This window comes from Tupaia chinensis, unplaced genomic scaffold (assembly GCF_000334495.1).
Source record: "Tupaia chinensis unplaced genomic scaffold, TupChi_1.0 Scaffold000638_1, whole genome shotgun sequence".
NCBI classification, from domain to species: domain Eukaryota; kingdom Metazoa; phylum Chordata; class Mammalia; order Scandentia; family Tupaiidae; genus Tupaia; species Tupaia belangeri.
Window position 1 is genome coordinate 2,684,027 of NW_006160159.1, and position 27,675 is coordinate 2,711,701.

The 27,675-nt window shown below is 38.6% G+C and overlaps 1 protein-coding gene across 6 annotated transcripts in view; it reads left to right on the top strand.

Moving 5' to 3' along the window:
- QTMAN (queuosine-tRNA mannosyltransferase) overlaps positions 1 to 27,675 on the top strand; it is a 433,127-nt gene that overhangs the window by 391,832 nt on the left and 13,620 nt on the right. For 5 of the 6 annotated variants that reach the window (XM_014592037.2, XM_027776188.1, XM_027776186.1 and 2 more), the window contains one exon: positions 11,919 to 12,028. The exons of the other annotated variant lie outside the window; for it this stretch is intronic. In XM_014592037.2, coding sequence (XP_014447523.1) covers positions 11,919 to 12,028 — 110 coding nt within the window. The remainder of the gene's footprint in view (positions 1 to 11,918; positions 12,029 to 27,675) is intronic. 6 annotated transcript variants of the gene reach the window in all.

Below are 27,675 nucleotides of genomic sequence, written 5' to 3' on the forward strand. Positions count from 1 at the left end.
GTATTTACTATTTGCCCAGCACTGTAAATTGTTGCACATATATAATTTCACTTAATCCCCTCAATAGCCCTTCAAAGTGATTGTTATTAGCCATATTGTTAAATGTGAGGAAATTAAGTCTCACACTAGTTTGGTAGTCTGCCCTGGAGTACAGGCACTAAATATCTGGTAAGGAATTAGAACCCTGTTCTACTAGGCTTTATCATCCATATAAGCTATTTTACTTCATTTTTTTCTGATAGGAATACACCATTAAAATTAATATCATACATTATTATTGCCTTTTGATAGCTTCTTTTGTTCTTCCTGTGGGTTTACATACACCTCTAAAGCTGACTAATTTGGTTCAAATGAGCTTTCACCAAATACACTATGTAAAGTAGTTGGCTTTACTTTGTTATTCATTCTTTACTAGAGATAAATTGGCCTGATACCCACTAGCAGTGAGTATATTTAATTAATTAAGACTTTGGTTCATGAGGCTTCTCATTCTGGAGAAACTTTACTTGAGCAATATCACTAATTTATAGGATGTGATGTTATTATAATTTTCAGGATCTTTTCTTCTTTTCCATATAAATAATTAATTAGTCTACCTTTGGAACCTAATATGATCAGTGCTAAATAACTTCAAATAAACCACATAAAACTGGGAGTAATGAAGTTTGTGGTTGAACTTCTTCCAGCTGTGGGCTCACAAAAGGAACTAAGTAGAGGGATACAGATTTACTGCATTTGTGAACACGTAGGAGAAGAGAGGAGAGGATCATAATAAATGCTGTTTATAAAATGAAAAAAAAGTGCAACATATGTAGCAAAAAGAACATGTCATTTTGAGCAGGTCTTTAAAGAACAGACATTCCATATTGTGCTCATCCTTGTCCCCAGTCATTGCCATGACAATCTGGTATGCTCAGCAGTTGCTGCTGAGTAAGGGAGACTGTCTCTTCTTTGAGATCTCTGTGTTAGCCAAAAAAACACAACAGTCTCATATGGGGCTAGAAAGAAGACACAATACATAAAATGTACAGAATTTCAGCATTTTTCTCCTTTTAGAGGGATTTCTTAGCAATCATTTTATCCATCTATATTTTAACACTTTTTAAATCAGAAACAAGTTTGGGAGTGGGTTTTTATCTTCAAAATAAGATTCTTTCCCATATGATTGAAGATCTGTTCATTTCTAGACATGACAAAATGTCCACAACTGAATATGAAAACGTGTTATTAAGAATTGAAATCCATTTTGATGAAAGGCATCTAATAATTTCAGACTGTGTGTAATTCTCCATTTAGGAAAAAAAAAAAAACATGATTCTTTATGTCATTTCATAGATGTAACCCACCATAGTTTTAAAAATATAACTTTCACTATTCAGCCAGAGCAGAGCCATCATCCACTTATTCATTGTAAAGTCAGATTTTTTTTTTTTTGAGAGGTTTTTATCCTATAGGGTGCATGCGCTCACCAAAAAGACAGAGAGAGACAAAGAGAAAGCAGGAAATCACCCCCCCACACACCCACGGGGGATAGCCACGCCACAATCCCTTCTTCTCTACTCTCCTCTCGGGATTTGGGCATGCTCACACACGCACCCAGTCTGAGTTTAAGCCACCAGGTCCGGGACTCGAACCACGGTCGACCACATCAGAGTCCAGCGACATAACCATTACGCCAACTGCTGGTCCCATAAAATCAGATTTTGAGTGCCTTCCAACTCCAGGAGTCAAAGTTTCCTCTGCTATGTGGAGCTTTCTTACTAATACTAGTGGGACAGCATACAAATAAATATAAAATAATACAAAAGAACTCGTTCATGAAATAATCAGCTGTATATGCATGTTAGTTTAGGATGAAGGGCCAGCAGTACCTCAATATGTATAGTTTTTGCACCCTATAGCAAAAACCTCTTCAAAAAAAAAATGTTTAGGTTTCAATCAGAATGAGAGAGGATTTCTCAAGAGTGACTACAAATAACAGCAAAATCAGTGAAGGAAGCCGTGGACAAAGCATAGCAGAAAAGAGGGGAAAGTGTAGTTCAGACACAAGAGTTGCGAGCAAAAAAGAATGGATTGGAAACAGCAGAGAGGGAGAAATGAGAATAATGAAAATACTTGACTACTAAGTAGGTGGCTCAATTTCAATTGAATAGTTTCTAGTTAATGAGAGGTATCTAAGGAAAATGATGTTAAAGAGGATAGTGTAACAACAGTTCTTTAGAAACTAAATTCAGGGAGAGTCTGAAGATCAGTATGTTCTCAAGGTATGAGGTGAAAGCATTGTGCTATCAAGATGGAAGTTAGCAAGCAAAATATAAATTATTTATGAAAGAAGTTGGTAATGTTCATTGAGGGCAGCAGATAAATTTTATATTGTTGATTTTTAATATATTTCTAAAGTTACTTATTTTATGTGTGAGTGAGGAAGAGAGAGACAAATAGTGTGAGAGAAAAGGAGAGATAGAGTCTCGACAGGGTTATCTAGCCTCAGTTTCAGCCAGCCCCAGATCATGGACATACTCAGGGAGGTTCTCCAGATGATGACCCAAAATAGTCCCATATGGACCAGCCTTGCAAAGCATCATTTTACCACTGTGCTGCTGTTTGGCAACCCCTCCCCCCCTTTTTTGACAGTCTTGCTATATCTCAATCCTCTTACCTTGGCCTCTTGAGTAGCTGTAATTATAGGTATGTGCCTCCATATCCAGCTTTTTGGGAATTTGAATCCAGGTCTCCCACTTGGTTTCAGTCTACTGAGTTGCAGCGTCTACCAGTGGGAGCTACTGTGGCTGGGACAGTTTAGGTTTTTTTTTTTTTTCCTTTGGGGGGAAAAAGTGTCACACATAGATGAGTTGTCAGAGTCAGAAGATTCGTATGTTTATCTGGTTATGTAAATAGTAAAATACTTACATACAATAGGAAGGGATAAAAAGATTGTAGATGGAAAAAGTGAAATAGATTATGTAAAAGTACTAAAGTAAAAAATGTCACTGACAATTCAGTATATACTTACAAAACTAGAAAAAGCTAGTAGAACTATTATTGAAAGTGCTCAACATACATAATGTTCCATGTCAAATATGAAGAATATGTCTATATCTTTTATTTTATTTTTATACACTGTATGCATGCTTTGAAAACTATACTGTACCCCACAGAAATGTACTATTACATATAAACTAGAAATCACAATTTAAAAATAATACTAAATTTTTTTTAAAAGAAGATTAGATTAAAGGGGACCTAGGGAACCAGCAGTTAGCGTAATGGCTATGTCGCTGGACTCCCACATAGTCGACCGCGGTTCGCATCCCGGACCTGGTGGCTTAGAACTCATGCCGGGCGCGTGTGCATGTGTGCCCAAGATCCCGAGAGGAGAATGGAGGAGAAGGGATTGCGGTATGGCCATCCACCCTGGGGGGTGATTTCTCGCTTTCTGTCTCTATGTCTCTCTCTGTCTGTCTGGCAAGCGCACGCGCCCTGTAGCAAAAACCTCTCAAAAAAAAAAAAAAAAAAAAAAAAGAAAAGGGGAGGTGACCTAGAGTTAATTCTTTTATCTCCCCCCCCCCAGGGAATCCTCTGTGGGGTTGATCATGCCACAGTCCTTTCTCCTTTACCTCTCTATGTTGTCATGTTGGGGTAGGCACCCATTCCCTGCATGTTTCTCAAGCTGCTTGGTTCAAGACTTGAACCTTGGACTCAGCCATGTAGGATTCAACTTCCATGCCACCTGGCTGGCCCTGTCTTTTAAGTTATGTCTTTCACAAGAGTGAGGGGTAGGGGATTAAAAAATATGAGCACCCTCAGCAGGGTCCCTGTGACAGCACCTCCCATCTTTCCCAGCTATCCAGGATCCTGGGTGCACACATATGCCCAGCATGTATAGGTTAACAGAAGAACCAAACCTATAATTTTCCATGTGAATCCAGCTTTACTTAACACTGCACTACCAAGCCAGCCCCAAACATTGGAAACAATTTAAGTATCTATTAGTATAATTGCTGTATATAAAAATTCTGAAATATGTATCCATTTTTTAAATGATATATCTCAATGCACTAATGTAAATAAATGTGTATTATGTATTTAGTGAAAAATGCAGAATGATTGATATGAATTCATATTTATAAAACAAGGAAGTATACATGAAAAGCACTCGCACAAATATGTATGTTGCATATGCATAGAACTAGGTCTGAAAGCTTACTCAGCAAACAGTTGTTAATAGCGGTTACATCTGAGTAGTGCGATCAGGAGGGATGACAAATGAGGACTTTTAGATTTTTAGTTTTTACTAGGGCACGTGTACTCTCTGGAGAGAGACAGAGAAAGAAAAATAGAGGGAAAAATAAAAAAATCACCCTTGGGGACCAGCAGTTGGTGTAATGGCTATGTCACCAAACTCCCATGTAATCAACCATGGTTCGAATCCCAAACTCGTTGGTTTAAACTCATACCAGGTGGGTGTGCGTGCATGCCCAAGATCCTGAGGGGAGAATGGAGGAGAAGGGATTGTGGTGTGGCTGTCCCAGCTGGGGGGTGATTTCTCGCTTTCTGTCTCTCTGTCTCTGTCTTTCTGGTGAGCACACATGCCCTATAGAAAAAACTTCCCCCCCCCCCCAAAAAAAAAATCACCCTTGAACATTCTGGAAGGGATTAGCCATCCCACAATCCCTTCTCCATTCTCCTCTCAGGATTTTGGGCATGCATGCACATGTGCCTGGCATGCTTCTCAAACCACTGGTTCTGGGACTCAAACCTCAAGGTTGGGCAGGTGGGATCTAGCCACTTTATGCATCATGCCACAGGCTGGACCCAGGAATGGGGACTTTTACTGCTTCATACATTTCTAAATTATTTGTATTTTATTACAATAGGCATACATTTTTCATTGAAATTTTTGTAGATTCATATACAGTTGTACAAATAATATGGAGTCCCCTTCTGGAACTTGGATATTACTGTTAGATCTTCTGTTCTTATCCCATAGGTCCCTGAAGTTCAGTTTGTTTTTTTTTTTATTACAATCTGTTTTCTTTCTGTTGTTCATGCTGGGTAAATTCCTTTGATCTGAAGGTTTGCCATTTCTAAGACTTCTCATATTTTGATGGAGGCTGGTGAGCTTTCCCTCAGGCCTCTACCTTCCCTGAAGCAATGAGTATGAAACATCTTGGCATCTTGAATATCTTTGGGATGGAGAGAAGTAATAGAATAAGCTGATTACAGTTTCTAATATATTAAAATATCACAAATATCAAAGTCAAGGGAATGGGAATGTGTTATACAACTGTAGGGTACCAGATTTTTGTTTTTTCATTTCTCACAACAGACTTTTTAAATGTAGATGTTATTATTCCATTTTAAGGATGAAGAAACCGAGGCTGTGCCAGATTATGTAATGTACCTGCTGTTTGTCCTGACCATACTGCTAGTTAGTGGTAAAACCATTTCTCTTTGAGCTTTACTTCCCTATACTCCTAAAAGTGAAGTGAAAGGACAGAATGGAGTGTGAACATTTGGAGAAAGCCACAATGGACAATCTTATTGTTGGCCACCTATAGATATTGGGTCGTCAGAAAAGTCATGATGTATTTTGTTCCGTGTTTTTCTATGAAAAACTGTGTCACGACTTCTCCAACAACCCAATAAATGATGGTGGGGAGGACTTATAGGGTTATATATAGAGAGGCAATTGTAGCAGCCATAAGAGAGAGAGCAAGATTATGATTGAACAAGAGAGAAAAGTTGAGAAGCTAAACTAATAAGACTACAAACTGAATTATATTCAAAACACCAAGACACACCATTGGGAAATGGAAGCAGAGGGAAACCAGAACTGATCATTGGTATGGGTGGCACATAGAAGGAAGTGAAGAGTCTGTGGCCCTCGAAAGCATAGTAGACAAGTCAGCGATCATGACAACTTACATAGGGTGGAAAATGGAAGCTGTATATGCTTTTGAATTTGGAAGTAAAGTGGTATTTCAAAATGAGGAAGTAAAGATGGGGGTTGGCAGAGTTTCAGAAAGGTGAAGTTTGAACCTAGGGTGTTAGAAAGATCATAATGCCTTATAATATACTTCTTCATATTCTTATTGCCGTCTGTCATTCTATGAGTTTGAACGACAAGTAGCAAGAAGCTAAAGAATGTCTATAGTTTGTAGTGATGAGATGTGATTTCAAATGCAGACTTAGTCTCTTCAGTGTGATCTTAGGTGAAGGAATAATTATACCACTTGGTGTATGTGTGAGTGTAATTTATATGATTTCATATATACACACACACACACACACACACACATACACACCACATAGTGTATATATATTATTTATACATTATTGCATATTTTATATATCACTTAGTTGATAAGCTTAAGTAAGATTATGATCAGGTACTTAGATGAAATCTGGAATGTAGCAAGAACTCTATAAATGTAACTTGCTTTTCCTACACCTTCATTTATTCAACAAATATTTATAGAACAGACAATTTTGTGTCAGTATGGACCCCATTATGCTACAGTAACGAAGACATCTACCCACCGAACCACACACACGTGAATGCCAGTTGCTTCAATACCACAGAAACATGAGAATACTTTGAAAAGATTTTAGAAAAATAAAATTAAAGTACAAGTCTATTTTAGTGTAAAAAAAGTTTTAAAATCCATGCATAGTTTTTTCATAATACACATTTTTCAGGAACTTTTTGAAGCCTCCCCTTATGTCTCTCACCTACTTAAAGTAGACTGTATGTCTAGGTCACTTTACAAGAAAATTCTCTTCCATATAGCAATTCAGACAGCTCCACCCTTTAAACCTAATGTCTTAGCACAAGTCTCCTGAAGACATAACCAGAGCAGAGAAAGAGTTATCCAAAATGTTCTCCGATTCTTCTACCTGGAAGTGACACATAACAATCAGCTTGCAATCTGTTGGCCAGAACAGTCCCATTGCCTTGTTATTCTGCAAAAGCATGAATATGGAGTCTTCTCTGTGTCCCAAAAGAGAGCATGGACCCAAACACTATTCAAATTCTCACTAGGGACTTGTTAGTAAACCAATTACGTATCATTTATCCTCCCCTCATGGAACTCTCAGTCCAGATGACATGGTCGTAGGAACACTGTCACATCCAGAAAAGCCAGATTGCTACCCAAGCAAGGCAAGGAACTAGATTAAAGAAATTGCATTCAATATGTATAATGTTATGTTGGAAAATAGGAAAGGATAACAGTTTAGTATAAATGACAAGTATGGAGAACTTAGAAATCCTCAATAAATATTTACTGAATGAATCTTAAGTGAGGAATAAGAAGAAATTTAGCTCTAAGAAACTAAATGGGAAAGGCAACAGAGAGAGAACAGATATAGGAAGAAAAAACACATGGAAACAGTTTATGCTTTTCAAATGTTCTGAATAATATTTGGGAATAAAAGCTGTTCTTGCTGTATCTACTGCTTCCAGTAAGCTTGAAATATTTCTGCGCTGGTCTCTTCTGCCACAGTGGGGGTGTGGAAGGATGAATTCCCAGCCAGACTGTTTCATTCTTACCTACTCAAGAGTATGAAAATTGCCAGGAAACTTGAAAACTACCTCACCTTCTAGAATCTTTTGTGGTGAATCAAGTTTGCTTCATTGCCAGCTATCAAATGTAGAGGGAGATCACAGGGGAAAAATGATGCCTCTATAAATACTGGAAGTGCTAAAAAGTTCAGCAAAAGTCCTATGAATGCCTTTTTGTGACAGAAAGTTAGATAGGAGGGGCTTCTTAAAAGCACTAAAAATTATTTGCATAAAAGTATTTATTAAGGAAGCCTTCTCTGTGATATGATGATGATGTACTGCTCAAGAGAAGCTGGATCCCATAAGGTGACAGTGGTTAGAATTCCCAGGCCTGTGCTCAGGCCCCCAGAATTCTAAGGGCTAGAAGACTGGAGGAAGGACATTGCAGCATGACCAAACCCTGTGGAGGGTACTTTTCTCTCTGATTTTCTTTCTCTCTGTCTTTTACTCTTACGTCCACATGGACACATTCATTATGAATAATGAAAAAAAAAAGTTTAAGTAAATGAAATCTAATAAAAAATGTTTATTAAATAAAGATAGAAAATATGCACATACAAAAAAGAAATATTGATGGACCGGCTTTGTGGTAAGGTGATGAAGGCAGCTGGATCCTACACGGCTGACTGCATGGTTTGAGTCCTGGAACCAGGGACTTGAAAAACATGCATGTGTGTATGCATGCCCAAAATGCCAAAAGGAGAAAGAGATGGAGAAGGAAATGCAGTGCGACCATGTCTCATGAGATGTGCTTTCTCTCTATCTAGTAAGCATATATACCCTGTAGTCAGGAAAAAAAAAAAAAGAAAGAAAAGAAAGAAATATTTATAATGTAGTGCCAACAGATAATTCTTTTAATATTTTGGTATAGTTCACCCCAAACTTTTTTCTACACAAAGAGCAGGTAGTACATCATACTGGTTTGTCACTTCTCTTTCACTAAACAGTATTTCTTGAACATTTTTCCATGGCAAAAAATATACTTCTGCTACATTATTTTTATTTACTTCCTGGTATTGCCTTATGTGTGTGTGTGTCAAAATATATTTACTTATCCCATTCAATGATTTACAAATGATGGATCCCATTTATAAGCAATGCCATTATGAACATACTCTAGCTAAATTTCTGTATAAATCTTTAATTATTTTATAGTATAACTTATCTAAATTGGAATTACTGGGGCAAAAGTTATACACACTTTAAGGCTTATCATGTACATTGCTAAGTTGCTTTCTAAAAGATTGCTTCAGTTTATATTTCTAACAGCAAAGGATGAGAAGAGTGTAATTTTTGTTTTAGACAATTAAGTATATTAGTAAATGTATGTTTAATCTTGACAACTGTTAGCAACAAGGACACTCGGTGTATTGTCTTTAAATCCTCCATCCTGTATTTCATGATTTATACTAAAATTTACATATGAGAATTTCACATTAGATTTCTTCGAGAGGAATTTAAGACAGATTCACCTATTCTGTTAAATGGATTCATTATGATGGGTGCTGGCTGATCCATGAATGTTCACTGGATATCTAACTTACCTTGAGCTCTGCTATTGAATATCATCCATGCCTTGACACATGACTGTAGCCAAATTTTTCTGCATATCTGATTGAATGTGTGGCAGTTTCTCATTTTTCTAAAAATAATACATAGAAAACACTTCACCTAAGTGGACATTATTAAACTGTGAGCAAAATAGATGAAATCCATGTATATTATATGTAATCTACTAATTTAGATGTAAATAATACTTTGCAGTGCATATTATGTAGAATATTTTTAGCTGTATTTCTATTTTTCCCACACTTATATTCACGAAGCAGCTTTGCTCCAACGCCTCTCTCATGCATTCTTGACATCAGAATGCCACCTTTTCAGGCAGTTGGCCTCTTTCCACCACCTGTCATCTGGAATTTAGTCTAAGTGGTGGAGGTAGAGGACTTTGTAAAACTGTATAATGCCATCACTGGAAATCTCTTCCCCAGCTATAAAAGCCCTCTTACCACTCATGATCTCCAGTAACCACTTTACTACTTTTTTTAGTGATCTTTAAAATACTGCTTTTCATCAAGGTCCAGCACTTAGAGTTGTTAGGTCATGTCTCCTAAAATAATTACCAGCTCAGTATTAAATTCCTTTGCTTCCATTTTTACCAGTCCCATCAAGTAAATGACTACTAAAATCATCCAAAACTCTCATCAGTTGACACTGTTTCAGGCTAATGCATCTTTCCTAAACAGTACTTTGCTCAGAAAAAGTAGTTGAGAGGGTACTTGATATTATTATGAGAGATTTTGTAAGGAGTTTAATATGCAATGCCTCTTTTTCCGAAGGATAAATTTGGGAAAGAAAAATTTCACCTTACATTCAGCCATGTATTGTGTTTTAAACAGAAAGAGAGGGGATTCGCACAAATCTCTTTCTGTGTTACACGAAGTGACTATTGAATATGAAAGCTTTTGTCCACCTATACAAAATATCTAAAGAGTACAGTAGGATTGTAATGCATTCCTCTTATATAGGAACACTGAAAATAGTGCATAAAGCCTGCTGCTTGGAAAATACTCACCTGAGAATCTTCTAATAACTATTGCCTCTACCTGATTAAACCTTCTCCCAACCCCAAACCACATCCACTTTTACTTTAATATTTTTTTAAAAAAGAAAAGATAAAAACAGCAGGAAATATTTAGAATAGGTGGTATCTTGGGGATCCATAGCCAAAATTTTTGAAACTCAAAATGAAAAATTTAGACAACTGAGTGACTAGATATCCCTATAGTGTTACTCCTGCTTTAAGATTATGTTATATTGTTTCCATTCCTTTCCTCTGAATATTTATAGGAGAATCAGACTGAAAGAACATTTTACAGATTAGGTGGCAGCTATTTGATTGATAATGGTTGAAGATAGCATATGGCGTATTCTTTACTTTCAGAATGTTTTGAGTTTTTGTTCTTGCCCAGAGCAGTGGTATATATAAGAATTACCCAAAACTTCCCATTGGTACATGTATGTAATATACATCATCTTAAAAAGCAGTGAACATTTTTGCTATTGAATTCTGTATTATTTTAAGTAAATCAAACTGAGAGAAGGGATAGGGAACTTAAGGTAAGTTGTTAGAGAATGCTAATTCTGTAAGATCTTATAATTTCATAAGATAATAAGTGCTGTTTTAAAATGTTAATTAGAAGATACATTTGTTTTAATTCATGATACTGAAAATATTGACTGAATTGTGAATTAACACATTTAGGGTTGCAGATGTCATTTTTCATAAGATTTCCTGAATGATGTAATTTTCATATTTCATATAGCAGTTTGATCAATTTACAGATTTATTTTATATAATTAGTTGGTAAATGAGAAATTCAATTGCTGATACATAACTATTTTTCCATAATATAGAAAGAAGTTAAAATTCTGAATTATAAATAAAAAACAAATATTTTGAAGACATCTGGTCCACATCTGTCTGAAATAAGATAATTTAAAACAGTGTAATTAAATGCAAGAAATACTGAAATATTCACACCTTAGAATGTAAGAAAAATCATTTCCATTTTAATGTGATTTATTGAATTGTAGTCTTTTTTTTTTTTGATGTTAGTGTCCTTTAGCTTCCCATTCTGTCATTGCAAAGAAGACAAGCTAAACAAACAAGAACTGTTTTTCAAAACCTCTACTAAATGGAAGAATTATTTTTATTACTATTCTTTTTTATGTTGAATAATCTCCACTCCTAAGTTAATACTCAGAAAATGTAGACTCAGATCTACCCCTCTTGATGTTTTTATAATTCTCCATTTAGTTATTTAAAATGAGAGATTTGCGGCAGAGGATCTGCAATCTCACTCCCTAAATTATGTGTTCCTTGTAGGCTCAAAAGGACTCAGAAAAACAGTGGAAGGTATTTGGACCCATAGAAATGACAGGCATCTCTGATATATTCTCATGATCAGTAAAGAATCATGCTTTGAAGGTTAACAGTTAAAAAAAAAAAACTTTGTTAATTGAAAAATTAATCATTTTAGGAGAAAGAAAAATACCTATACTTTCTGTAGTCTAAAACCTAGCTTCTGAAAAGCAAGACACATTTCTTTAACAAAAAACCGCAGAGCCTTAAGACTTCAACAGGACAGGGTTTCAGTCATAAGAGAGAAGTGTGTAGATGCACCCTCATGCTGGTGCTAGTGTCAGATTATAGAAGGAAATTGCTTGACTGACAGCGGCTCTCCTCACCAGCAAGGCCCTCGAGAAGAATTGATATTATGAGAAGTAAAACCACTTACCTAATACATACCCTAAGGTAACACGAGTTACATTTTGTTTTTATTTCCAGGGAACATGATAAAGATCCAGAAAGTTTTTTTAAGGTATTAATGCATCTTAAGGATTTAGGACTTAATTTCCATGTCTCTATCCTTGGAGAAACTTTCACAGATGTCCCAGGTAACTCTTTTGAATTTTCTAATGTGTAATTTATAGATATCATAAACTGCAACTTAAGTATGAATTTCCATGTTTGCCTTTGTTAGAATAATCAAGATGAGCACTGTTAACCAAAAGATTATACGATGGCATTAAAGTCTGATTCAATTAAAAAAATACTTAAGTAAGCATTCTTTGATTTAAGTAGAGAATGTGAAGTCATCTCTTTTATCAAATATAGTTAATACAATGCATCTTGATGTAAATAAAATATATTGCTTTAGGCATCCTAACACTTAAAGAGAGTGGGAATTTGTAATTGGATAAACAACCTCTCACCTCTGGGGTCACTGGTTTGAATCCTGCTCACATTGGTAATGACTAGAATACATTACTATCCATTTGGTAGCCTGTGTAAAGCATTGGCACCTAACTTGTAATGTGGAATGCACAACAGTTCATGTCATAGTTGTCTTTGGCCCTTATCTCTCTTATTGAACTTGAAAAAAATGGCAGCTGATAGCAACAGGTCCTCTCATTCTTTTTTTTTTTTTAATTTTGTTTTGACTTCTTTTATACACTCAATCACATGTGTCATGTCACTTAGCTTGTAAAGTGAATGTTCCAACATGAATACATTTCTTACCAGTCCAGTTGGGGATACTATACATGTTATTCAGGGCCATTTCCTTTACCCTTCCTTCTCACTGGTCATGTTTAGCTCCATAAAATGAGCATTCTCAGACCTTTTTTACACACTTAAGTGTCCATGTTTTTAAAGCTTTGGGTGCTCAGCATTATTTGAAAACCTATGACCTTTTTCATTGTTTATTATGACCCTTATAGACTATGTCAAATTTACTCTGTTTCAGCAAGTACATCTTGATACTGTATATGGATACTGTACATGGATATGGATCTGTGGACCTTTTCTCACATTCTCTAAGGCACCAGTCTTCTTTAGACCTTGGGACACATTTCTGGTTTTATTTTTTCTTTTGGAGGGGTTGTTTTTGTTTTGCTTTGTTTTGTTTTTGCTATAGGGCACATGCACTCGCCAGACAGAGAGAGACAGAGAGACAGAAAGCGAGAAATCAGCCCCTCAGGGGGATGGCCATGCCTCAATCCCTTCTCCTCTGTTCTCCTCTCAGGATCTTGGGCACATACGCACACGCACCCGGCATGAGTTTTAAGCCACCAGGTCTGGGACGCGAACCATGGTCAACTACATGGGAGTCCAGTGACATAGCCATTATGCTAACTGCTGATAACATTTCTGTTTTATCCTTTCAACCTCAGCTTCAGCTTTGTCAATATGTCTTGGTACCCTGTAGTTCTTCTTCATACTGTTTAACATCAGTTTTTAATTATATGGTATATAAATCATTTTTTATTACATACACACACACTAAGATGTAGAATGCAATGAGGACAGGGTCTGTGTCTTTTTTTTTTTTTTTTTGAGAGGTTTTTGCTATAGGGCATGCAGAAAGACAGAGAGATAGAAAGCGAGGGGGGATGGCCACGCCACAGTCCCTTCTCCTCCATTCTCCTCTTGGGACCTTGGGCATGCATACACATTCACCTGGCATGAGTTTAAACCACTGGGTCCGTGACTCAAACTGTGGTCAACCATATGGTAGTCCAACACCATAGCCGTTGTGCCAACTGCTTTTCCCAGGACTGTCGTTTTGTTCATCACTGTACCCCAGAGCCCAGCCCAGTGCTTAATACAATGCCAGAGCTCATTGAATCTGGATGATGGATAAAAATAATGCAAAGTTCCTGTCAAGGAGTTTATAGTTTGTGGGGGAAGAAATACATATTTATCTATCTATTGATTGATTGATCAATACACACACACACACACAGGAAACACAGATTGTGTGTGTGTGTGTGTGTGTGTGTGTGTTAACTGAAGAGCTGGTATTTGAATAGCCAGAAAGAAGGATTGTTTTAACAAGGGAAACAACATGGGCAAAGCATATAGAAACAAACATTTTAGATACTGTATTTATTTATATTTTGGAGAGGTTTTTGCTATAGGGCATATGCGCTCACCAGAAAGAGAGAGACAGAGAAACAGAAAGCGAGAAATCACCCCCAGAGGGGATGGCCACACCACAATCTCTTCTCCTCCATTCTCCTCTCGGGATCTTGGACACGCATACACTTGTGCCCAGCATGAGTTTAAGCCACCAGGTCCGGGACTCGATCCATAGTCAACTACATGGGAGTCCAGCAACATAGCCATTATGCCAACTCTTGGTCCCATAGATACGATATTTAAATAGGAACCAATTTCAGTGATTGGTGCTATAAAGTTAGAAGTCTAAGTAAAACAGGAGACTCTGCCTGCAGACTTAATAAGTCAGTTACTATACACTTTATGCAGGTAGAGTAGGGCCAAAATATCTTTCATAACCAAAGCAGATTTGGTAAAGATAAGAGATAAGGAGCCTATATCTTTTTTTTTTTGGAGAGGTTTTTGCTATAGGGCACGTGTGCTCACCAGACAGAGAGACGGAGAGGCAGAAAGCGAGAAATCCCCCCCAGGGGGGATGGCCACGCCACAATCCTTTCTCCTCCATTCTCCTCTCGGGATCTTGGGCACGCACGCACACGCGCCCAGCGTGAGTTTTAAGCCACTAGGTCCGGGATGCGAACCGTGGTCGACTACATGAGAGTCCAGTGAAATAGCCATTACGCTAACTGCTGGTCCCAGGAGCCTATATCTTGAATAGGAAAAAAATACTGTACCACTTATGTTTTTGGAAGCTGTCTCTGACAGTGACACAGGGGTAGAATTGCAACAAGATATGGTGGTAAACCCAAGTGTGGTTCTGTGAGGTTAGCCCAGACGTAAGTGAGACAGCTAGGTGAGAGAGATTCTCAGGAACACAGAAAAGAACTTGGTTAATGGAGGGCTGGAAGAAAGAAAAGAAGAAAAAGCTTATTTGCCAAGCTGGTGAGTACACTTTTGTTTGTGCCAGCTTTGAGGTATTTGTAGATGGAGTGAAAAAAAGAGGCTGAAAGAAATCCCTCAACAGAAGACTTCCTAGTGAGTTTTACCATTGGGTAAATTTTAGGCTATCACCACAAAGAAGACTTGGTTTATATTCAAAGGGCCATGTTCTTGAGATTACAGATTTCTCCTCCCACACATTAACACTGAGCTATTTAGAGCGATATGAAGGGTTGAGAGTGGGGTGTGGAGTAGTAAAGGGTCCAAGTATCTGGTGCTCAGTAATTGCAGGCCTCATCTCATTGCTCACTTTGGCTTCACTTCAACACATACTTACTGAGCACTAAGGAAGGAGGATCCCACAGTGCACAGGGCTCAGGCTCTTCCTTAGGGAGCTCTGTCTTTGGAGACACTTATGTATAATCAACAGATAGTTATGATGCTTGTAGAATGCTGTAGAAGTTCATGGGAAAAGATATCATGTTGTCTAGGTACATGCCTCTGCTTCTTCCGGAGAGACATAGAGCTTCTTTCTGTCTCAGCTGTTGGTCCATCTTTGTCTAATGTGACTCAACTAATGTGAGTCAACTGTTTGTGGCCACAATACGTCACTTTCCACATAGCAAAAGCCCAAGTGTTGAATGGTTGAATGGGACTGGTGGCTTCCCAGGTCGTGCCAGTCTTTAGTCCAAAGGTTTTCTAACAGTCTACTCTGTGTAACTTCAGTCATTCTTAGCACTATTCTGGTTTATGTACAAATACATACATAAAACTTACAGTATTCCAGGTATTGCTCTAAGCCATTTACAGATACTAACTCTTTAATTCTTCATGACAATCCCATTCAGTGTTAATGATCTCCATTTTTCTCCCAGGTGGGGAAACCAAGGCATGGAGAGATTAAGTAAAGGTACACAGCTGGGTCGTGCTTTCAACACTGTGCGATGCTGCCTTTTCATATTCTCATTTTCTGACACAGCTTTTTCCCTAATTTTAAGCAATTTTTTCTCCAAACTCACCTCAATCTTCTCTCTTATCCAAAAATGTTACCAACAGACATATATTTCTCTCCCTGTTTTTTGGGGTTTTTTTTTGAGATATTTTTGCTATAGGGCATGTGAGCTCACTAGAGAGACAGAAAGTGAGAAAGCACCCTCCCTTCCCCAGGAGTTATGGCCACACCACAATCCCTTCTTAGTTCTCCTCTTAGGATATTGGGCACGTACACACATGTGCCTAGTGTGAGTTTTAAGCCACTGGGCCCAGGACTCAAACTGCAATTGATTACATGGGACTCCAGTGATGAAACCATTATGCCATCCATCCATTTGTCCCAGACATTAGCATTACTAAACCTAGATCATAAACCAACTGATAAAGTTCATTATACCAGACAGAATTATTCAAAACATTGTTAACATTTGTAGGGAAGCTCTTTTCTTATAAATAATTACAGTAAAAAGTATTAGTATGCCATTAATAGCTATTTTTTTTTTTTTTTATTGTTCTGACCTAAGAGGGAGTGAGGGAGAGCCCCACCCCCCCATCTCCCAATGGAAATGACCATGCTGCAATCCCTTCTTCATTTTTCTATCCCATCAAGAATTAGGGTACACCGACACATACTTGGTGTATTTTCAAGCCACTAGAGCCAAGACCAGATCTACCATTGGCCATGTGTGATCGAGTTCCTTACACAATGCTTAACCACTGCTACAGGGCCTGCCCAGTAACTACTGTTTACCAAAAGCTCACATCTTACCTCATCTGTGCCTGATGATTTCATGTAAGGCTCATGACACACTCAATGAGGTAGATATTACCCCATTCTATTGGTAGAGAAACTAAGACTTGTGAAAGCATCGGTCACTTTGATTACACTGCCTATGAGTAAATTGAGCTTTTCTCTTTCACATACAAGCCTACTAATAGTTTTGTAGCAGCAAAACTATTAGTAGATATTTATCCAACCTCAGTCTCTTTCCTTCTCCACAGTTTCTTCAGGAAAATAGCACATACTCAGTGATGGTGTTAGTGCTGAGATTTACTGCCTTTTTTGATGAAACAATTAAATTGCACTGAATTTCTTTTGAAAATTCTACAACTATACTGTAGTGACTTTGTAGAATCTCCATGTTGTTGACTATATTCAAGTAAAAATTTTAAGGTTTTGCGATACTTTTCCTGAAAAATGTAGTAGAAATAAGGTGACCAATTACAGTTTCTAGCTGTACAGCTAATACTCTTCTACCAGTCCTTCATTTTGCAAAAGAGGAAAGAGAGACTAGGGGGTTTGTGACTTTCCTAAGACCTTGCTGCTAGGCACACTGGGTGATTCATGCAGGAAACAGTGGCAAGTTTAGGAGTAGAACCTAGGAGTCAGTCTTCTTCTCTCTAAGCACTGCAATATGAGGGGACTTCAGAAAGTGCGTGTAAGATTGAAGTAAAATGTGAGTTCATTTTGGCACAAAAAATTTAAAACTCAGACCAGCCCTTAGTCTAGTGGTTAAGGCAGCTGGATCCCACATGGCTGACAATTTGGTTTAAGTACTTGACCTGGTGGCTGGAGAAAAATGTCAGGTGCATGTCCCTCTGTACCCAAAATTCTGACAAGACGGAGAGAGAAAAGACTGCGGCACGACCATGCCCCATGGTGGGTGCTTTTATGCTTTCTTTTCTCTCTGTCTCTTTTTCTCTCTTTCTGCAGTGAGTACACACACCCTCTGGTGTATTACTTTAAATAAATTTAAATCCAGGGCCCAGCAAGTGGTGTGGAAGATAGGGCAGCTGGATCCCACATAACCAACTGTGCAGTTTGAGTCCCAGATTGGATGGCTTGAGGATTATACCAGGTGCATATACATGCATGCCTTAAATCCTGAGAAAAGAACGGAGGAGAAGGAATTGTGACAAGGTTGTCCCCTTGGGATGTGATTTCTCACTTTCTCTCTCTCTCTCTCTCTCGCTATCACTCTCACTCTCACTCTCTTTCTTTCTCTCTCTGTCTCTCCCCAGTAAACACACATGCCGTATAGCAGAAGCAAAAACAAACAAAACACTTAAACCTATGCATTGTTTCTTTAATGATAAGCATTTTCCATGAACTCTTTGAAGACCCTCTTTTTTTCTTTTCTTTCTTTCGTTCTTTCCTTCTTTCTTTCTTCTTTCTTTTTTTTTTTTAAAGTATCTTCTTCATGCCCAGCACTGTGCTAGATATTTAGGATGAATTATGAATAAAGTATACATGTTATGTGAGACATGTAGTCTCACTCCAACACTTTATTCATCCTATATTAGAACATTCCTTAAAAGTGTTAAAACTGGTATTTCTTGAGCACTTAGCATGTGCCAGGTCTAGCCTTCATGCACTGACTGACTTAGTATACACAGCCACCCTGTGAATCGGGCACTGCTGAGGACAGTAAAGCACAGAAGGCTGAATCAATTTCCTGAAAGCACCCAACCAGTCAATTAGGAAGTCACAGTTCAAGCCATATCAGTCCACCTCCAAACCCAGTGCTCTACTGAACTGGAAATCCCTGTTATACTGGCAAAAAAAAGCAGGAGGTGATAACAATGGTAAACTCCTGGCCACTCATGTGACATCACTTCCATTTTCTCTGATAATCTCTTTTAAAAAGGGAAGTTTAAAAATGAAAACCTTGGGCCAGCTAGTGGCATAGTGGTTGAGGTGGCTAGATCCCATTTAGCCAACTGTATAATTTGAGTTCCAAATGCGGTGACTTGACGACCACACTGGGGGGACTAGCAGATGACATAATGGTTATGTCACTGGACTCCCATATAGTTGACCATGGTTTGAGTCCCAGACCCGGCAGCTTAAAACTCACGCCAGGTGCATGTGTGCCCAAAATCCCAAGAGGAGAATGGAGGAGAAGGGATTGTAGCGTGGTCATCCCCCCTGGGGATGTGTTCAATAAATATTTGAATGAATGAATGAGTTTGCCATAATTCATTTATGCCATTTCCAAATACTAAAGAGTTAGGAAATGAAAATAGAGGTGTATTGGCCTAGCCGTGGTCGTGCCTGCTGTAATATGCTGCTGCTCAGCAGGCTGAGGCCACACGGGAAGCCCAGGTGTGATTCCCAGCACACCCTGGAAAGCTAGGTGCAGTGCCATAAACTTTTAGTCCCAGCTACTCAGGAGGCTGAAGCAAGAGGATGATGACATACTGAGACTCTGTGTTCAAAAGAAAGGCATATTGGGAACCAGCAGTTAGCGTAGTGGCTATGTCGCTGGCCTCCTACGTAGCCGACTGTGGTTCGCATCCCGGACCTGGTGGCTTAAAACTCACACCAGGCGTGTGTGCGTGCGTGCCCGCGTGCCCAAGATCCCAAGAGGAGAATGGAGGAGAAGGGATTGCGGCATGACCATCCCCTCTGGGGGTTGATTTCTCGCTTTCTGTCTCTATGTCTCTTTCTGTCTGTCTGGCGAGCGCACATGCCCTATAGCGAAAACCTCTCCAAAAAAAAAAAAGGCATATTAATATTTTTTGTTTATTTTAAAAATAGAAAAGTTTTCAGGATAGACCCCTGATATTTAAACAAGTTCCAAGTGATTTTATATTTTCCAATTTAATATGACATTGCTTTGATGCAAATCTTTTTTTTTTTTATTTTCTTTTTCTCATCTTTTAACTCTTATATCAGGCAGAATAATGTGGGTTATGCTAAGGTAATATACAACCTTAAAATCTCACTGGCTAAAAAAAAGAAGGTTTATTTCTTATTCACATTATATGTTTTGTGCCACGTAAGATTTATTTCTTATTCACATTATATGTTTTGTGCTGAGGAACAGAAGTGTTCTACTTATTATGGGCACTGAGGAATCCACAGTGACAGAAAGGCCCAAGCAACCACCATCTCATTCATCCCCATTTTTCACACCAAGAGGAAGCAAAGCTCAGGAGGCTTTCCCAACAGCAGTGATGTGTTCTGGCCTGACATGGCATGAGGTTCCACTCAACTCATCAGCCAGAACAGTTGCAAGGTAATGCCCAACCTTAACTGGGCCAGGAAATCCAGTCCTCCTTTGTGCCCAGATGAAGGAAAACAGAAATATTTGGGAACTGTATTATCAACCACCACAGCTCTTGTGTACATCATGACTGTGGCTCATCAGAAAGCACACCAAGCCCATCCAAGATTTATACTTAATCTTGCAGTGAGGAGAGGGAGGGCCTACTCCAGTTCAATAAAGAGCTCTTAACAAATCTACGCGTACTGCATACAGTCTTCTTGATGGAAATAACCTAGATGGTATCTGAAGACATGTCTAGCAACTGTGTCCCAGAAGGCAGAGTAGATGTGAAGTGAGGTCGTTTCTGTGGAAATGGAGTTAATTATCACTTAGCATTTTGAAAAGCTTATAGTGGATGACTGCTTGGAGTGGTTCTTCCTCCCTCCCTGGAGATATTTGTCAATGTCCACAGACATTTTTGTTTGTTATACCTTTTGTGCAGAGGGGTGGCATTTCTAGTGTCTAGTAAGGAGACTCCAGGATGCTAGTAAAGATCTTACAATGCAAAGAACAACCTCCATAACCAAGAATTATCCTACCCCAAATAGCAGGTGTTCCAAGACCGAGCAGCTCTGGGGCCTGCTGGTGGCACAGTGGTAATGCAATATGCTGTGAGACTTACTCCCATGGCAAGTTCTGGGTTCACATTCAGAGACTCATGAGTGTGCCCTTGATGAGGGCTGCCTGAGGTTGAGCATGGGTCACAGCATAGGGATCTTGTTGGAGGAACCTGTCTCTCGTTCTCTTTCTCACTCTCTGTCTCTCTCTCTCACAGAGAAGAAATAAATATATAACCTTAAAAAAATTGAGAAACTGACTTATAGAAATCAAAGTTAGCAAACCAGGTTTGGGGTTAGATCATGTAGCTTTATAGATTAGCTTTAGTTAGTCCACTTGTGCCATAATAAGAGGAAAATGGAAAAGAGAAATATTAATATGACCAGTTACCCTATCCACATCAGTGAGTTTAATGTGGATTTTGGTACAATTAGATAAATTGGGGGAAAGTGCTTTCTAAACTACCGTGAAGGTTTTATTGTAAGACTCACAGACTTCCCTTCAGAGTTAGGATATGGAGTGAGCTTTTAATGTATTTTGGATCCAAAGAAGACACTAATAATGTTTTACCTTAGAAGTTCATTTTATTTTTACTCAGAAAATTGGAAGGTCATTATGCTACATAAAGCAGCAGACTCCATGTCACAAATGAACCAAAAAGCCAGAAGCTACTCAATGTCGTCAGTACAGATATTTTAGTTTTGGCCAGTACTCATGATAAGAACACATTGTTAGCCCTTGAGATGATTTTTTTAAATTGCTTAAGATATTGAATCGGTGGAATGTGTTTGTAAGCTTAATAATTTCTCACAAGTGCTAATTCTAAACAAAGTATTCTTTTCAGAGCTAGAGCCTTACACAAGAGTTCTTGCTTCCATTCTGCAGACTTGTTGGGAGAAGACGTTTTAGCCTTAGCATTAGGGCAGCTAGAAAGATTGCAAGGAAACTGCAAACCTGACCTATGATTTTGGCAGCCAGAAGTCTTTCTGCTTCACCTTTAATTTGAGGTTAAGAACAGTATGTGGAAAGCTTCTGGTTAGTATCTGGAATGACAATGGTTATTACTGTGATCTTGGCATATTCCTGGTTCTTAGCTCTGGAGTCAAATGTTGGGTAATTATATAATATTTGCCTCTCCTCCCACCTCCTCCTCAGCTCCCAGCTACTATCCCATTTTCTGCAGAGCTGTACATTAAGGGGCAATACTAGAACGATTCTAGGGACTCAAGTAACTCATATCACATTAGTATGAGTTTTTAAAATGTTGCGACAAGGAGAGATCAACAGAGGAAAGCTGAGAATGTATTGGCAAATATTGAATGATAAGTAGATTATATGTGAGATGAAGTAAATGAACTGTAAGATTGAATAACTCATTCTCTCTAGACCATACCAGTCCTAAAGCTATTCTTCTTCCTAACTTTTTAAAATTTTATCATTATTCATTTGCCAGGAGTATCTGAGCAGGAGTATCTAAGCATAGTGAAACCCCGACAGAGTTATCTATCTCCCTTTCTCCATTTCTCCTCACTCTTTCTTTCTCTCCCTCTCCCCGCCTCTCTCATCCCCATATATATTCAGACAGAGCCAATTTGTGGGTCAGCATCTGCATGTATAGTGATTGCTATGGTTTGCACATCTCCTCCAAATTGTTGAAGTTGGTTATGATAAAATTAAGAGTGTAGGGCCAGCAGGTGGTATGGTGGTTAAGGTGCTGGACACTCCCACATGGCTAACCACAGTTCAAGTCCTGGACCTGGTGGCTTGCTTTCTCATTTTTCCTCTCTCTCTCTCTCTCTCTGTCTCTCTCTCTCTCTCTCTCTCTGTCTCTCTCTCTGGTCAAATTAAAATAAATGAATAAATGCATAAAATTAGAATAAATAATTCTTTAAAATAAAGAAATTAAGAGGGTAAAAATATCTTACTATGGTGTTGAAAGATAGGGTCTTTGAGAGGGATTAGAATTAATTTCATTAAGACAGGATCTTCATGATTTGTTCCTGGACGATTTTTTGTTGTTGTTGTTATAGGCATATGTATTCACTGGAGAGACAGGGTGGGGAGGGAGTGAAAAAGCACTACCACAGTCCCTTCTCTCTGTTCCCTCTCAGGGTTTTGGCATGCATAGCCATGTGCCAGGTGTGTTTTGTTTGTTTGCTTGTTTTGTTTTTTCTTCAAATATCTGAGTATTTGACTCAAACCACTCAGTCAGCCATGTGGGATCTAGCCACCTTAACCATTATACTTCTGGCCAGCCCAGACTACTGAAGAATGTGTAAGGAGAGGGAACGAGACCTGAATAGAAACACAGCCACATAGGCACACTCTCTCCTACCCACCACCATGTTGTAATGCAGCTGGAATACCCTCACAAGATATGCTCTGCGGACCTCCAGACCAGAGCTAAAAATTCTCATAAATCACATAGTTTGGGGTATTTTCTGTTATTAGTTACAGAACAATGATAGCGTGTAAATTATTTTTCCTGAGCCATATTAATTATTGGAGGGGGTAGGGGCTTCCAAAAGTTCACGGAAAAGCATGATGTAAAGAAACTATGCATGGATTTCAAATTTTGCAGTAGAATAAACTCATATTTTAATTCTATTTCTCCACAAATTTTTCAAAGTCCCCTTGAATACCCTTTGTTTGACTCAGTAATTCAACCTCAGAGAGTTTATCCCATGGAAATAATTCCAAGAAAAAAACAGAACACAAACGTTATCCTTGTCTTTTTTCTTTTTATCTATCCTATATAGTCAACAGGGCACTGAGATATTATTCATTCTTGATTCCATGCCCCCACTCAATATCTGCAGCCTCTTTTCCAGTCCTTGCCCTTGTCTTCTGGGCAAGAAGGCTTCGGATTAGTACCCCAGCCTCTAGATACTTTGATATTCAATTCACCTATCTAGTACAATCAGTGGTTTTTCTAAACCTAGACCATAAGAAGAGAATCTTAGTCACATAACAATGATAAGTATCTATTCCACAGATTTTCTGCAAGATGAAATTAAATTTTCTCCGTAGCAAATGAGGTTCTTCCAAATCTGACCACAGCGTAGTCCCTCATGAATTGTGTGTGATTTGTTGCTTTGATTTTTCTCTTCCTCACATAGGCATACTCCTACCCATTCTTCACCTGGCAAAATCCCAACTCTAGTGTTGCTTCTTGTCCTCTACCTTTCTTTTCTCTTCCCTTTCTCATCACTCCATGGCAGTATATTCATTCCATCAGTTGTGAAGCACTTCCCATGCTCATTATGATTTGTTGTCCCTTGGCTGCCCTACAAGCAAAGGCATACTGGTCCGAAAGATGCTGTAGGTAGAGAGAACAGCTTTTGAGACAGCATCACATACATAATGGAGGAGCCAGCAACACTCCTAGTTAGAGGGTTGAGGCACCCTAGCTCTCCGTGATACCCGGCCCTTGTGAGCTTCCCCATCTACACCCAAGAAGCTCTCCTTTCCTTTCTCAGAAAAGGCTTATTAACTCTGCCATTGTCCTTCCCTTCCAAATGGTCAGGAAATTCTCCTAACACAAGTGACTGGCTACAACCAACTACTATTCCTCAGGGCATCCTGTGAGGATCAGTCTTTTTCATGCAGTCATTCCCAGGTATACCATCTCTTGGCTCAAAGTCTGCTCTTGCAGCTCCTATAAGCGAAATGTTTATCTTTTCTGCTGAAACCAGGAGATCCAGTGCAACTCTCAAGGCAAGATCATTTGTCCGTGCTATCAGGGAAAAGATTATGAAGATAATATTTTCGAGAAGATAATATTTCTCTGTAAGTCCCAAAACAACTCTCTAGAAATTGTTCTCAAGCACTGTAACTATGAAAACATTACTTAAAAATGATATATTTTCATTTTCATAAACTGTTCTCAAAGTTTATGAGATGTGTGCTCTTGGGAAAGACACAAGGAAATTCATTAATTAATAATGGAAAAAGATCATGGCTTGAAAGACAAATAGGAAATTGGAAACAGACCCAAATTTTGAAAGCCTGCAAATGTATACATGACTTAGGATTGAGAGAGCTTAGAATGTAGCAGCTATACAGTGCTTTGGAATTTTATCTTTTTGAGTTCCTGTAGTTATGTATGGCCATGATTTGAAGCGGGGTATGGCCAAAATAATAATGCCCTAGTAAAGGACAACAGAAGAAGGCCTGCCTGTTTTAACATTTCTGTTTCCTGCAGTGCCTATCAGAACAGGAGTTTCTGACAGAAAGCAGCACAACAGGCAGTGAATATCTGGATCCATTTAGTGAGCCTTTTCAGCTATATCTCTTGGCCTGAATTGTTACATTCGTGAAATGGAAACCAGCACGAATATATGCTGCAATGGAATGAACACTCTCCTGGAATTGACAAGGCTCAGGTCGAGTTCCAGCTCTGCTGCTGATTAGCCATGTCCCCTTTCTCAGCCTTACTCATCCCTATAACAAAGTCATCCAAAAGAAGTTAAAACTAGAAGAGACTTTGGAGATTAGCGTTTCTCAACTTTTTTGTTGTTTTTGTGTGTTTGTTTGTTTCTGTTTTTGTTTTTGCCATAGGATGTGTGTGCTCGCCAGAGAGAGACAGTGAGAAGGAAAGGGACAAATCACTCCCCGGGGGGAATGGCCACATGGCAATCCCTTCTCCTCCATTCTCCTCTCAGGATTTTAGGTGTATACACATGTGCCCAGCATGCTTTTCAAATGACCAGATCCAGGAGTCAGACCCCAGTTGGCCATGTGGGAATCCGGAGCCTTAACCAGCACTCCACCTACTGGCCCAGGGTTTCTCAATTTTTAACATGGGATGCATACTTTCACCCAAAAAGGATTTCATATGCTGATACTGTCTTGAGTTTTTATTATAAAAAAATAATAATTATATGGGACCAGCAGTTAGCATAATGGCTATGTCGCTGGACTCCCATGTAGCCAACTGCGGTTCGCATCCTGGACCCAGTGGCTTAAAACTCACACTGGGCGCATGTGTATACGTGCCCAAGATCCCGAGAGGAGAACAGAGGAGAAGGGATTGCGGCGTGGCCGTCCCCCCTGGGGGGTGATTTCTCGCTTTCTGTCTGTCTTTCTCTGTCTGTCTGGTGAGCGCACACGCCCTATAGCAAAAACCTCTCAAAAAACAATTATTATAATAATTATACTTTTTATTTATTTATTTATTTAAATATAATCACTGTGCATGCTGTACATGTTTACAGTGTACGACATGATTTTCCCAGCACAAATGCAGTGCATATCCGTCAAGCAAATTAATTACACTTTTCAAAACACATGTTATTCTTCATTGATTTGATACAATCCGCACTCTTAATTCCAACCCCCACCATCAGGCAGTTGGGAATCCTTGAATTAGGCTAGTATATTCCAGCCACCCTGGTGTATGCTTTGGATCCCATCATTGCTGCTCATTCTTCTTCAACTTCCAAGTATCCCTGGGGGGTCTTTTTCTTTCTCACTGAATCCTTTTTCATTCAAGTCTTGATGGGAGTAACTAAAGTTGCCTACTGTTTAATCCTGTAAACCTTTGCTAACTAAAGATGACTAAAACTTTCTAAAGATGACCTCCAAATTTCTCACCTTTCTTCCTCTCCTGCTTTTATTTAAAATCAAGTACAACCCTATTCTAGTTTCCCAGTGTGGTTTCACTTACTTTTCTACCTTTCTAGACTTAATTCAGTCCTCAGACATGTGTATTCTGGACTGCAGCCTAAATTGTTCATTGTTTCTTAAAGATAGCTCACATGTCAACACCCAAAAACTCCTTCTTGACCTGTCAAAGCTCAGCTATCTCACAAGACTCATCTTGACCTCTCACTTTCCTTGACCTCTTAAGCAGATATGCTCCCTCCTTTCTTTGAAAGTCCATGGGATTTTGTTTATACTTAGCAGTGTGTTTTGTATGCCTCAGTAACCAGGTTCTGGAGGATGGTGTTTATAACTTACACAACTTTAGTGACCCAAAGATCATGACACAGCAGTTTTCAAACTTTGACCGTTACCCACACCAGGATATATACTTACATTGTGACTCAGTATACCCATGAATATAAGTGTAGTTACAATTGATACAAAGCTTTCATAAAATAATACACATTCTTTTTCTTGATGTACTCTTATGTTTTCTTTCTTTATGTTCTATTTATTTCTTTTCATGCTGATCTAAATTTATTTCACAACCATTAGTTACTACTACCATAGCATATTGCACATAACAGGTGCACTATTGTTAATGTTTCATTAAATTCACGAGGCTTTTGAAAAATCATTATTAAAATATTGTTGATTTATGGATATAATTAATCTGTTTTATATGTTTAGTTATATTTTAATCTTACAAAAGCAAAATTATTTTCTCCAAAGTAGTGCTATTTTCTTTTCTTCTTTTTATTTACTTATTTCTTTTTTTTGAGAGAAAATTTTGCCAAAGGGCATGTGTGCTCACCAGAGAGACAGAAAGAGATGAGAGATGACAGAAAGTAAGAAATCACCCCCCAGTAGGGATGGCCATGCTGCAGTCCCTTCTCCTCCATTCTCCTCTCAGGATCTTGGGCACACACGCACATGTACCCGGCATGAGTTTTAAGCCACCAGGTCTGGGACTCAAACCACAATCGACTACATGGGAGTCTAGCAATGTAACTATTACACCTTCTGCTGATCTCATTAAAATCTTTAATAGGGCCCTAATTCCATTGATAGGGATGGAATTTTCATGGCCTAATCACTTCTTAAAGCCTCCACTTCTTTTTCTTTCTTTTTTTTTGTAATAGGTTTTTGTCTTAGGGAAAAATTTTAATTTAAATTTTACATAAGGCTTTAATTTTATTTATCCCTTCCTTGAGAAAGAGAGATGAAAAATAGCATCCTTGACAAGGTCTCATTATGTCATGATCCCCCCCTGCCATTCTAGCCAGCCCAGATCACTTACTTAGACACTTGCCTGGTGTGCTCGGGTTGATCTGGACTCTGAACCTCTATCTTCCATATGACCTCCAACATTGGAGAGTGGCACCTAATGGCTGGTCCCACCACAGCTAGGCCTTTTATTCATTTTAAAGTAAGAAAATGAAGAAATTTAGTTG